The sequence below is a fragment of the Salmo trutta genome, chromosome 29, assembly GCF_901001165.1.
Source record: "Salmo trutta chromosome 29, fSalTru1.1, whole genome shotgun sequence".
NCBI lineage: Eukaryota > Metazoa > Chordata > Actinopteri > Salmoniformes > Salmonidae > Salmo > Salmo trutta.
Window position 1 is genome coordinate 20,619,915 of NC_042985.1, and position 12,332 is coordinate 20,632,246.

The 12,332-nt window shown below is 37.3% G+C and overlaps 1 protein-coding gene across 1 annotated transcript in view; it reads right to left on the reverse strand.

The window, feature by feature from the left end:
• Window positions 1-8,985: 8,985 nt before the first annotated feature.
• The window catches only part of LOC115167576 (pleckstrin homology domain-containing family A member 7), a 197,052-nt gene continuing 193,705 nt past the window's right edge, over window positions 8,986-12,332 (reverse strand). Inside the window, exons 28-29 of the mRNA XM_029722150.1 lie at window positions 12,047-12,200; window positions 8,986-10,331 (exon numbers count right to left, since the gene is read on the reverse strand). Coding sequence (XP_029578010.1) covers window positions 12,061-12,200 — 140 coding nt within the window. The 3' untranslated portion in view covers window positions 8,986-10,331; window positions 12,047-12,060. The remainder of the gene's footprint in view (window positions 10,332-12,046; window positions 12,201-12,332) is intronic.

Sequence of the window (12,332 nt, forward strand, 5' to 3'; positions counted from 1 at the left end):
AACAATTATCCGATTATTATACAGCAGCACAATTGAAAATTGCGACAACATAATTTGCACTTGAACAAACTCCAATAAGAGTTATTGTCCTATTTACCTGTAAAGTGGACTATGTAAGGCATTATTTTTTGTCTTTTGCCTTACTCTAAATGAATGGAACAATTTTATCAACAGCACATGCCAGAAACGCTCTTCAGAGTTGAATACAGAAAACTAATCGGTTAGGGGTTAGCTATACTGTACCTATAATATAACACTGCTGGCCTTTATAACAGATCCACTGAAGCTTTCATATGAAGTGACGTGTAAAGAACTCGAGTGTCAACCATACCATTTTATGACAAACGATATTTGGCATAGGCTATAACAGTCATAGATCGATTGTCTATGTTGGGTAGGAATTTAATGTAGTAGGAATACGTTGATACACTGTAGCCTATAGTCTACATTGTTAATTTCAGCATTATATAGACGAAGTATAAGTTAATACAGGAAAGCGAAAGGCAATTAATAAAGTATTTCATAAAAATGTGTCATCATTTCAAATATAAGATGATAATCTCTCTCAAATAGGGAGCCAGTCTGTTTCTATTCGTCTGATCTGTATAAAATAATATCAATATCAGCAAGGTTTATGGTGTTAGTTATAACTCAATTATTGAGAACTCAATATATCACTTTTATAAAAGAAGCATGATTATCTCATGGTTTCCTATTCATAGGAAATCATCCTATGATGCATAAACATAACATTACAGATCGATGTGCTATTGTCTTTTCAACACACACAATAGTTTATAGACGTTGAAGTTTTGTTTTGGTTGACATAGCCTACACTGTTTATGCAAACAAAAAACGTGTTATTGATGATTGAAACAACCAGTGATAGGTCAACCTGTCTCAGAAATGTATTTCAAAAAATATATTGGTAGCCCACCAGAACACTTACTTATTACTTTACATATAATAGGCTACATTGTAAAATGAAAATGAAGTGACATTTTTTATATCAAAATAATATTTGGGTCACTAGGCCTACCAAGCAAATGTTTCCCGCCCCTTTGAACATTCAATATAACATATTTCAAAGGCTTAAATAGAATTCCTGGTTTTTATTATAGGCTACAATTCCATTGAAATTAGAGGAATAAAATCACTTCTCAAGAGTTCTACAGTAGCCTGCTATGTATCCTCAAAATCGTAAAAGACAAGAAACAAATCTATAGCATCAAAGGGCTGTATAGACCAAACTCTAGCGGACATAATTAACGACAAATAGAACAAAAACATTTCAACAGTAGGCTATATAGCTTGATATTAGATGGACAACTCTTCTGAGGAATAATAGTTCAACACCTTTGTCAGCTGTAAAGGTAGGTAAGCTACAGTGAAGAAAGTAACGGTCCACCGCGGGGCGATATATAGGCTACAGGTAAGAGGTAACCACAGGTTGCAGCGCACTGAGAGACACTTGAGTTACGCGCTGTCTTCAGCTACACTCAACAGAATCAACAATCATTATCACGCACCATCATCAGTTAAAATGAATCCCAACAACAATATGACATAAGGAACAATGCGATAGCTTGTTGAAAATGCTAAGGAAAAAGTTTGTAATATACAGCATGGGTGGACAAAACAAAGTACGACAAAACCTTTAACACTCGCAAGAACAGCAGGACAATGGTTTCATTCATTCAATAGGTAAATAAGACAGTGTTGTACTTACAATGACAGGGACAGAAGCAGTAGGAAATACTGTTTGTTAACTGAAGAGTCACAGAGGGCTAAAAAGAGGAGGGGAGGAGAAGAAGTGGGAGAGAGAGAGAGAGAGAGAGAGAGAGAGAGAGAATACAGCCCCTTCACAAATCTTATCTCATCTGCTCTGGCTCTTCTCTGTCTTTCATTTTCACATTTTCACATTCCTTTTGTTCAAGAGAAAATCATATCCACACGTCACATCTTTTTATTATTCATTTGGAGCATTACGTTCAAGACAGTAAACCTAATGCACTGCAAACTTTTCCTCATAATAAGTGCGTTGTCTCCTTTTGTTCTGAAATATAAATGTATAAGTCAAACCAGTGTATCTACGCTAAAGGGCTAACTAATGCCCACCAAGCTCTCCAAAACACCTGGAGCATAATACTCAGGTATTGTTTCATTTTATATATTATTAAGATTGGTAAGTTCTACAGAAACAAAGGAGTGTAAGTCCTAGTAACGATGGAGAACACTTGTTTCATTATAAAGTGGTCCAAGGAGACTTTGTGTGGATTTTCTACTGGATGTTAAATGAGAACGAGGAAACGCATTGCTCTTCAATGACGATGCAGGCAAGCGATTCCTCAAATTTGAAAAACAAGGATGTTGGTACATTTTGGATTTCCCTCTGAGGTAGAAGATTCAAATGTGTTCTTTCAATTAGTTATAATTTCAGTGTGGTTAATGTTAAAGACAATTAAAACATATTATCTTAGCTGTGTAACTATTCGCAAAGTCATATTGTACATAGGCCTACACTAGGGAAATGGCATGCTGCGTTGAAATCAAGAGGCCTATTGTATTTTGGGATTTAGAAAAATGTATGTGTGCGATGCATATTGTTGAGAGCAATGTGTTTTAATAATTAATTAATTCACTTACTGACATATATTTAATGTAACATTTTATATTTTCGTGTTTCATTTATTTAACAGTAGAAAGGTAAACTAGCACCATTCAAAGAGCAGTTAAATTTACTTGTTAGACGTGACTCATACGCCACCTTTCGGAGACTTTGAGAATTTCCTCTTGCGCCTCTCGCTCATGAAACACTGTAAATAGGATTAATTTGTAACACAGAGAGAGGCAAGACATGGTTTGAGGTAGACAAATTAGTTGATGCCGTTTTGAATTAAACTCCAAGCTACTAAAACAACGCAATTCAATAGACTAAATAAATAATAGTTACAATTTGTCAGCCTAAAAAGCTTCAAGATATCTTACTGTAACATGATGAAAACTTACACCATGACTCATCTGGTCTCATTGAATGTGGCTTAACATGTTTTCTGGTTCACTGTGGTAATTAGTGTTCTAAATGTGGCCAGATATGGCTATGCAGATAACTACAATAATAAGATGCAACTAATTTGAAAATGTACAACTCTTGAATATGTCAATTCATTTATAATTGATTAACTGTTGATTACTTGGATACATCATTTTTTCTGTGTGTGGTCAACTGAAGGAAGTGCAGATTATTGGCTCTTGGTGTTCCGGTGCTCTTAAGCAGGGAACTGCCTGCATAAAGAGAGAGATTGTGTCAGTCCAACTGGTTGGGGTAAGGCAGCAGCATACATCACATTTGCATATCCTGAGCTACTTTGATGCATCTTGAAATGCAAGTCTAGCCTATTAATATTTGAAAAGGAGAGTGCATGAAAATCAACATTTTTGTTACATTAAATTAACACGTGTTCTTCTCCTGTTCTGCATGGTTAATTAGAGAACACTATTCTGTCAGAGGATATGGGGGGGTTGCCGTGTGATTTGTTGGGTTAGCACCAGAGCCATTCAACAACACGTTACATATACGTCAGCTTCATGTCAGAGTTCAGCTTCATGGCAGAGTTTCTTTTTAAATCATACATGATTACAGATGCTCCTGAAAAGGCGTGGAAGCTTCCTCTACTTTATATCATCCAGGAAACAAATGACACTGCAACAGAAGTTGAGAAAAAAAATTCAATTCAGATCAGTGATAGAATAATTTATTCTTAGAAATGTGCACAGACAATGGATACGATTTTCACATACTGTCAGAGTCCAGATGGCATGTCCCTTTGTAGTAAAGCAATAGACGAAAAGGAAACCCAGATCATAAGGTCTAAACTGTAACCTTTTGAACAATAAACACCGCCTCACTACCTTCAAAAATATGTAAGCTCAATAAAATGACAAAGCAAAGGATGGTGTGCATTGCAGAGGAGCCATAAAGAACAGAAAATAACAAACTGCAACATATTATGTGGCAGGAAACAAGAAGGGATGAATTAACTGTTGGTGGTCGGAAAACCAATTCATTATGACGTTTTGTGTTGGTGGCAAGACTTTAGAAACATTTTAATTATAGATAATAGCTTCATGGGAGGGACATGTGTGCAACATATTTGACTATAATGCTCTGCACTGAACATAGGCCCTTTTCAAGTTGAGGTGTTGATGCTTTGGGAGCTGTCATAAAGTTAGCCATTCCTTTATTGAGATAAAACCCTAACAGGTTGAAGTTGACAATGGTAAACATGACTGAGGACATTCATTTTAAAGTGTGCCAAAGTATTCCTTGTAATTCTTGGTCAAAGTTAATTGCAAGTTTAAGGTATGTAGTATTTGACATCCTGGCTACTGACTGCACTCAACTGTGTTAGTCTTCAGATAATTGTCAAATGATTGTTAAATGATTCTACAAAATACATAATAATTAAAAAAACATTGTGACAACTTGCCAGCAGAATGTTAAAAAATATATTTTAAGAAATATACTCACCTGGAATGTGTAAATAGGGGTTATTTTCTCATAATGATTTATTTAGGTAAACACTTTCCTGCGTAAGTTGAGTGTTCACAAGCCTTCGTTTATATACAGTGCTAACAGGCCCAGTTACTTTCCATGGTTCAAATGTATTCTCAAGGTTCATAATTAAGCAATAAGGCCATATATTGGCCATATACCACAAACCCCCGAGGTGCCTTATTGCTATTATAAACTGGTTTCCAACACAAATAGAACAGTAAACAAGTATTTTTGCGTCATATCCATGGTATATTGTCTGACACTGTATACACACGGCTGAAGTGCTGTTTCAGCCAATCAGAATCCAGGACCGAAACTACTTGGTTTATAATGTTCAATAATGTTTTATAGGCCTACATACGGTTAGCTCTTAAGGTAATATCATACCTTAGCTATACAGCAACAATAAGACAAATTGCTACATGTGTCAATGTTATTTGACTTGGCACATACTAAATAGGGTACTGCTAATTTATTTGACTCCAGATGCCAAAAGAGAAAGGTCAGAAAGGTCAAATCAATTACCATATTTCCAGAGCATCATGTATGATGACCAGTCTGTAAACTGGCATTATTGATGGAGGTTGGGTGGGTGCTCTATTGCTTTCACAAACTGACACACTCAATGAACGCTCCACAATCTGGACATGAACCAGGCATAAAGGCCGACATCCACCACACTTCATTATTAATGAATGCCAAGTTATGTAATTAACTCAAACAACATTTGCATACATGCAAATCCTCCTTCTCCCAATTGGACCTGTAAAGTGGGACACTCTGTTCTCATTAGCTGACCCAAATCTCTTACTTGTAACTCCAAATTTCCTCAAAGTTTAGTCAGGATCTAATGTTTCCTTTTAGGTTAACAGGGAACGACTAATTCATCATTTTTAAATAAGGGAATCTACATGCTTTGTCTAATTACATAATGATAAGGACGTCATATTTCTATATTGAACTACTTAATTACCAATTCATTACTATCTGCCCAAACTCCACTAATGCTAGCTCAGGGTTGGGGCTTGAAGAGGGTTCAAAAATGTGTGAGATTCTTACCATGTTAGCAGTGTCTTCTGTCATTGATCAGCAGAGTGAAAATGTAGGTTGTTGCCCCTCACATTAAAAGGTTCACTAAAAGTCAAAGGCTTACAATACCTGAGCAAACACACAAACACTCGATGACTAAACAATTAACTGACGCAGATGAAATGGTGGAATGAGATCTCAACTATGGCATGATATGAAAAGTTGGAAAACAGAGCCCTTTACACACAAGCAGTAACCAATGCCCTAACCCATTCAATTATTAAAACATTGGGAAATGTTCAGTCTTTATGGTGAGGGTGTGTTCTCGTCATCATCATCATCATCATCTTCATAATGCTTGCTTCGTAGAGGATTAAAAGGGCCTGAAGATGGCACACATCTGCACAACACATCCTCTATACAACCCAAAGTGAGAGAGTGAAAGTGAGCCTTATTAAAACTACTCATCTAATGTTCATTTGTACCAATAACCAACACTGCAATACATTTCAGCACGGTGCAGGTTTTTTCTTTTGTGCTTGCAGACAGAGTTGTGCCTTAATTTGAAGTGAAATGTGTTGCTAAGAGGCAGACAAAGTTTGAGCTGCTGCTGGATCAAAGAGGAAGCCCAAGGGCATCTGCTTCATTCATGTACACAAAAAGCCCAATTCATTGTAGGTATTGTAAATGCAAGCCGTTTAAGGAACATGAGAGCATTTCATTGTTTTCTTTAACACAGCATTTTTTGAACATTCATACTCAATCATTTATAGGGTAGAACAACTGTGTTTACATAAACCTGTTATCATATACACTATTTACAGTGCCTTCAGATGTATTCGTACCCCATGACTTATTCCACATTTTGTTTTGTTAAAGCCTGAATTTAAATTGGATTAACATTAAAAGAAATTCACCCATCTACACACAATACCCCATAATGACAATGTGAAAACATATTTTTATAAATGTTTAAACATTTATTGAAAATGAAATACAGATATATCTCATTTACATAAGTATTTACACCCGAGTCAATACTTTGTAGAAGCAGTCTTTCTGGGTAAGTCTCTAAGGTCTTTCCACACATAGACTGTACAACATTTACCCATTATTCTTTTCAAATTCTTCAAGCTCTGACAAATTGGTGATTGATCATTGCTAGAAAAACATTTTCAGGTCTTGCCATAGATTTTCAAGTAGATTTCAGTCAAAACTGTAACTTGGCCACTCAGGAACATTCACTGTCTTCTTGGTAAGAAACTCCAGTGGAGATTTGTCCTTGTGTTTTAGGTTATTGTCCTGCTGGAAGGTGAATCCATCTCCCAGTGTCTGGTGGAAAGCAGACTGAACCAGGGTTTCCGCTAGGATTTTGCCTGTGCTTCGCTCCATTCTGTATCTTTGTAGTAACTGGGTGTATTGAAACACCATCCAAAGTGTAATTCATAACTTCACCTTCCTCAGAGGGATAATAGATGTAATTTTTTTCTCTCCCGCATCTACAAATAAGTGCCCTTCTTTGCGAGGCATTGGAAGACCTCCCTGGTCTTTGTGGTTGAATCTGTGTTTGAAATTCACTGCTCGACTGAGGGACCTTACAGATAATTGTATGTGTGGGGTACAGAGATGAGGTAGTCATTCATGCAACTTATGCAACTTATTATGTGACTTGTTAAGCACATTTTTACTCCAGAATGTATTTAGGCCATAAGAAAGGGGTTGAATACTTATTGACTCAAGACATTTCAGCTTTTCATTTTTTATTAATTTGTAAAAATGTCTAAAAACATAATTCCACTTTTACATTATAGGCCAGTGACAACAAATCTCAATTGAATCCATTTTAAATTCAGCCTGAAACACAACAAAATGTGTAAAAAGTCTAGGGGTGTTTATACTTTCTGAAGAAAGTGTATATGTCTACCCTGAAAAGCTGTGCTGAAGCACAAGTACATTGTTTTAACCATTGAATAAGTTGTATTGCAATAAACTGAGCAAGAATGAGACAACGTATATACTAACAAATATCAGTCTTAAAACGTTACCGGTTTATTTTATTATTTTCATTTTATGTAGGCATGTACAGTGTGTTGGGAGAGAATATTCAATAATTCTTAACTGTTCAATAATTGAACACCAGCCCATCCCTTATTAAAGCATGTATATTGATCTTGAGATGATAAAAGAGCATAAAAGACCATTTTAGAATCAACGTACCTTTTGTGTTGGATCCTTTGGTTCAGCTCATGTACAATCAGAGTCCAATCAGAGTCCAGTCAGGATTTGTATGGTGTCTAGTAGAGACACTGACTGGGCTTTCACTACTAGATCAACCTCCCTGCACACGCCAGCCTTCTAGTGGTCATGGAATATTGTGAATTACACAAAAAGTCAAGCTTAAATACCCAGGGCCATGCCCTTTATTGAAACGAGCTATACCTGGGACCGGCAAAGGTTAACATGGGGCATGTTACCAACAAACAGTTCCACCCTGTTACAATCATGTTGGGAAGAGAAACCTTCACTGTTTTTCACAGTTGTTTACTCTGGATTTCATATCAAGTTCTCAAATCATTTATAGTTTCAAAATGACTAAAGGTTGTCTCCCCCCAAGTGCTCAGTTACAGAATTTTGGAGTCTACTGGGAAAGTCTGGAATTCCTTTTTCTATTCATGTACGTTTGAAAACCTTTTCCTTGAGTCAGTGAGGAACATTTTGTAAAGGATTAATGTGTGAGGCCTTGATTACGTTGAACAGAAGAAGACAGAATTAGCATAATAGGCCCTATTTCATTCTCTTTGAAGTCCAGAGCATAGCATAACAAATGTATATGAACCAGCAGCCAAACGTCAATAAATGGAAATGCCACAATCCTCAGTGGATGGTCTTGGGTGAATTTCTGCAGGAGGAGGAAAAAAACAGCCCATTTATTGCAAAATAAGCAGAATAGCGGATGTGATGGGTCTTATACCCACCGGGGCTAGCAGGCACTCTGGGGCCCACACTCCCACTCCTCGAGATGGCATGGAGAGAGAGGAGATGTGGCAGCTCCCACTGTGGAGCTCTGGGAGGTGCATCCCCTCTCACAGGTGTTTTCAAAGAGTACCACGATGCAGACAAGGGTATGTAGTTACCCTCCAATTAAAGATAAAGATCTCACAAGGGAGGTGAGAGTAGTTTACTGGACCACCAGCCAAAGGAGCATAGCCTATAAGCAAGATACCAGTACATGCTATACGAATATGTTAGAACTGTAGAATTATGTATAAGACTGACAGATCAATTGCAATTGATTCTAGTCATGACTTTTATATAGCTGACCTTCCATTTACAGAACATGTGAAAAAGTAAGTTGCAAAAAGCTTAGATTCATAATTCCATCAGCTTTGATTCATAAGTTCAATGCCATGTTCATCTCATGAGGTTTATTTTACAAAGTAAAAGATCTTTGGTTTAAAGATACAAATTCTATGCTTCAGATACACCAATGTTATTACTACCCACCTTCCCAGTTGAAAATGTAGAGACATGGAATAGAAAATGCCCTTTAAGAAGGTGAAGCTTTGAACTAAAGAAACATTTAATGTTTTTTTTGTATTGAAAGTTTGCCTCATTTGGTTTGAGCCTGTAAAGTTGGATTCCCTTCTCAGATAATAGAATGAAATGTAACAGGTCAAAGCAATCAATAGGAATGTTCAAAAAGAATACTTGGAGCTGTGATGAGGCTACATTTTGTACTTTTTGGTCAGCATGAAGAGAAGGTTATCAGAACTGGCACAAGATAAAGGGTTTTGAAGATTCCAACACAGTCAACCATATTATTCAACTGTCATCCACAGAGTAGTACAATTATTAAACTGACGCAATAACATATGATTTAAATTCAATACTGTACAATAGGCTATAAGACCTAAGAGTTTTGGGGGTTCACATTCTCTGAATACCTCAGTATACCGTTATCTTAAACCGGTTATTACGACTACTGCATGAGTCTGTTGTCTGAAGACAAAACATTTGATAAGGCAAATATCATGTTAATATCTTTAATATTTACATTTTTAATAATTATCATTGTGCAACCTGCCCAAGCCATCCAGAAAATATTATGTTCAATGTTATTTTCCTCCCAATGTTGTAAGCAAAAATAAAATCAATTTGGCAAGCCAATAAGAGACTGGCAGTGCTAGATACAAACACAGATTACATTTCAAGTGATTTGGTGTAAGAATATCATCTGAGTTTTGACAAAAATACAATCAACATGACACATGTTCAGTACCTTATCATGTTCATATCGACCTTCCAGTTGGTGAATACTCTCATTCACTTTTTGGAAAAAATACAAGTTCCCTCCAAATTCAGATCACACTGCAAGACAAAACATTCTCACCTTGAAAATATCTCTTTCAGTTCTACAGTATAATGCTAAAAGTGCAATAACGTGTATAAAACATGTTCTATTATGGGATTAACATCTGTTAGACACTTCCAAAGTTAATATGCACAGCAGCTTCCACGGCAGACATACATTTTCTTAAGAAAATAGTTACTTCATTTTAGCTAGTAAAAATGCATCAGCGAGTAAGTCCTGCTGCGTGCTACTGAGGGCAGGTTAAATGTTCACTAACGCCCATCTACTGTAGAACAGTGGAACTGTCACAACCAAACAAGTCTTTCTTTCTTCAAGAATCCAGGTTGTATTGTCATCATGGAACAGCACCTCAGTGTCCAGAAAGCGCTTTGGCTGAGGGAAAATCAACAAAACACATAAAGTTAGTTTAGGAAGACTATGAGAAATCCTAGAACACCAAGCAGAATGGAAGAATGGGAGGAAATGAAGAATACATTCTTAGCTGGGATTCAATCAAACCGTATTATCAGAATTTTAGGCTAGTAAAGTAGAAATATATATATATATATATATATATATATATTTTTTTTTTAATCAAATACCTTGGTCTTACTGAATACCAAAGTACAGTACATGGTTAAAGTTTATTAACCTAAACGCATCCCAGCCATAATGTAGATGATGCAGCAGAACTCACCACAACATAAAGTGCATCATACAACACACCAGATCTTTAAAAGGGAATACCAGTCTCATAGGAAACCATGAGAAAACCACCTTTTTTGAAAGCAAGAAAGACAAAACCCCAAATACCCAAGCCACCATACACCACATATGGAATTAATGGATCATTGTACCCTACTACATGGTGAACTGGTAAACATTCTCTGCTCTCTGTCTTTCTGTACAGCATGTCACATAGTGGAAGAATTTTGTGTCATTTTTTCCCTCATAAACTCAACTCAACTCACATCACAACAAACTTGAAGCAACTGAATGAAATGCTACAGTGTACTGTTAAACCAAGCGGTGGAAACAACAAAGTCATACAACAACATCCTACTGTGTGTGAGACTGATTCAGTGGACACAGCTTGTTTCTTTTAGAACACATATAGGAGCTGTATCTTTAGGTATCCTTTGGAAACAAACATAGCTGTCGTTTACTGTCTAACAATTTCCTTTCCAAATATATATATATGTAAGTGCAGATTTTAGGCTTGGCTGTGCATACTGAACCATCTCCAAACATATTGCCTGCGTCCCAAATAGCATCCTATTCACTAAATAGGCCCTATGGTTCCTGGTCAAAAGTAGCGCACTATATAGGGAATAAGGTGTCATTTGGGCATTTCCAAAATGTCCACACATCATAACCTCTGACCCTGACCCTTTCAGCTGAGCAGCACACATGGATGAGGAAGGAAACAGGACAGGGTTGTTGATAGACACCAACAAGGTGGAAGACACCAAATATACACAAAAACATGCGCACTGTCCCACACATATTGCAGAGTGCCATGGATAAGGAAGGGGATAGGGTTAGTAGTCAAGGATATGGTGCATGGTGCCAACGGATGGTGCATGATTGAGCCAGTACAGTAGAGAGCCTGAGAGTGCCAGTTAACTGGACACACTTACACAGTATCATGATCAGTCCCAATGTGTTTGCATCACTTTTATTTTTCTCCCTGTTCTACATGTTTTGGTGAATACTGTTAGCAGTCTACAGATGGTGGGATAATTGGTGTTGTGGAATGCAGCTGTGAACACTTGTTCCACTGTCAAGGTGCTGAAGCAAAAGGTGTCTCACTTCTTTGTTAATTGCACACAATGCTCACGTAGCTAGTGGCATTTGTTTTGCCCCCTTACCCTGCCCAACACACATTTTGGATAAAGTTACAAAAACAATTTACAGACAATTAGCACATTGAGATTAGCTGGCTGCCTGCAGATGTGTAGGTATGCTGACGATAATGAGAGGGGTGATCTACTACCTTCAGAATTACAACAGTGCGGTGATCATGCAGACAGAGAGGTGTGAAGCAGCACCCATGTTAGGGAGAATTAGTCAAGCCTCAATGCCATTAGCATGCTGTTAGTCCTTACTTTGTTTTCTCTGATTAGACAAACGAGAAGTGAAATCCGTTGCTTAGAGGAGGAGGAGGGGGAGGTGCCTGAGAGACAGGAGGAAGAGGAGGAGGAAGTGGAGGAGGAGGTGGAGGAGGAGGCATGGTGGGGATGTTAGGGTGCAGTGGTATTACTGAGAAGTAGATACAGGGAGAAGAAGAAGAGGAAGACAGAGAGGAAGAGGAGAACAGGACATTAGTCACATTAGGAGCAGCACTGGCAAATCCAAAGGCAGTGTTGTTTTCAAGATCACTTAATGCGAGAC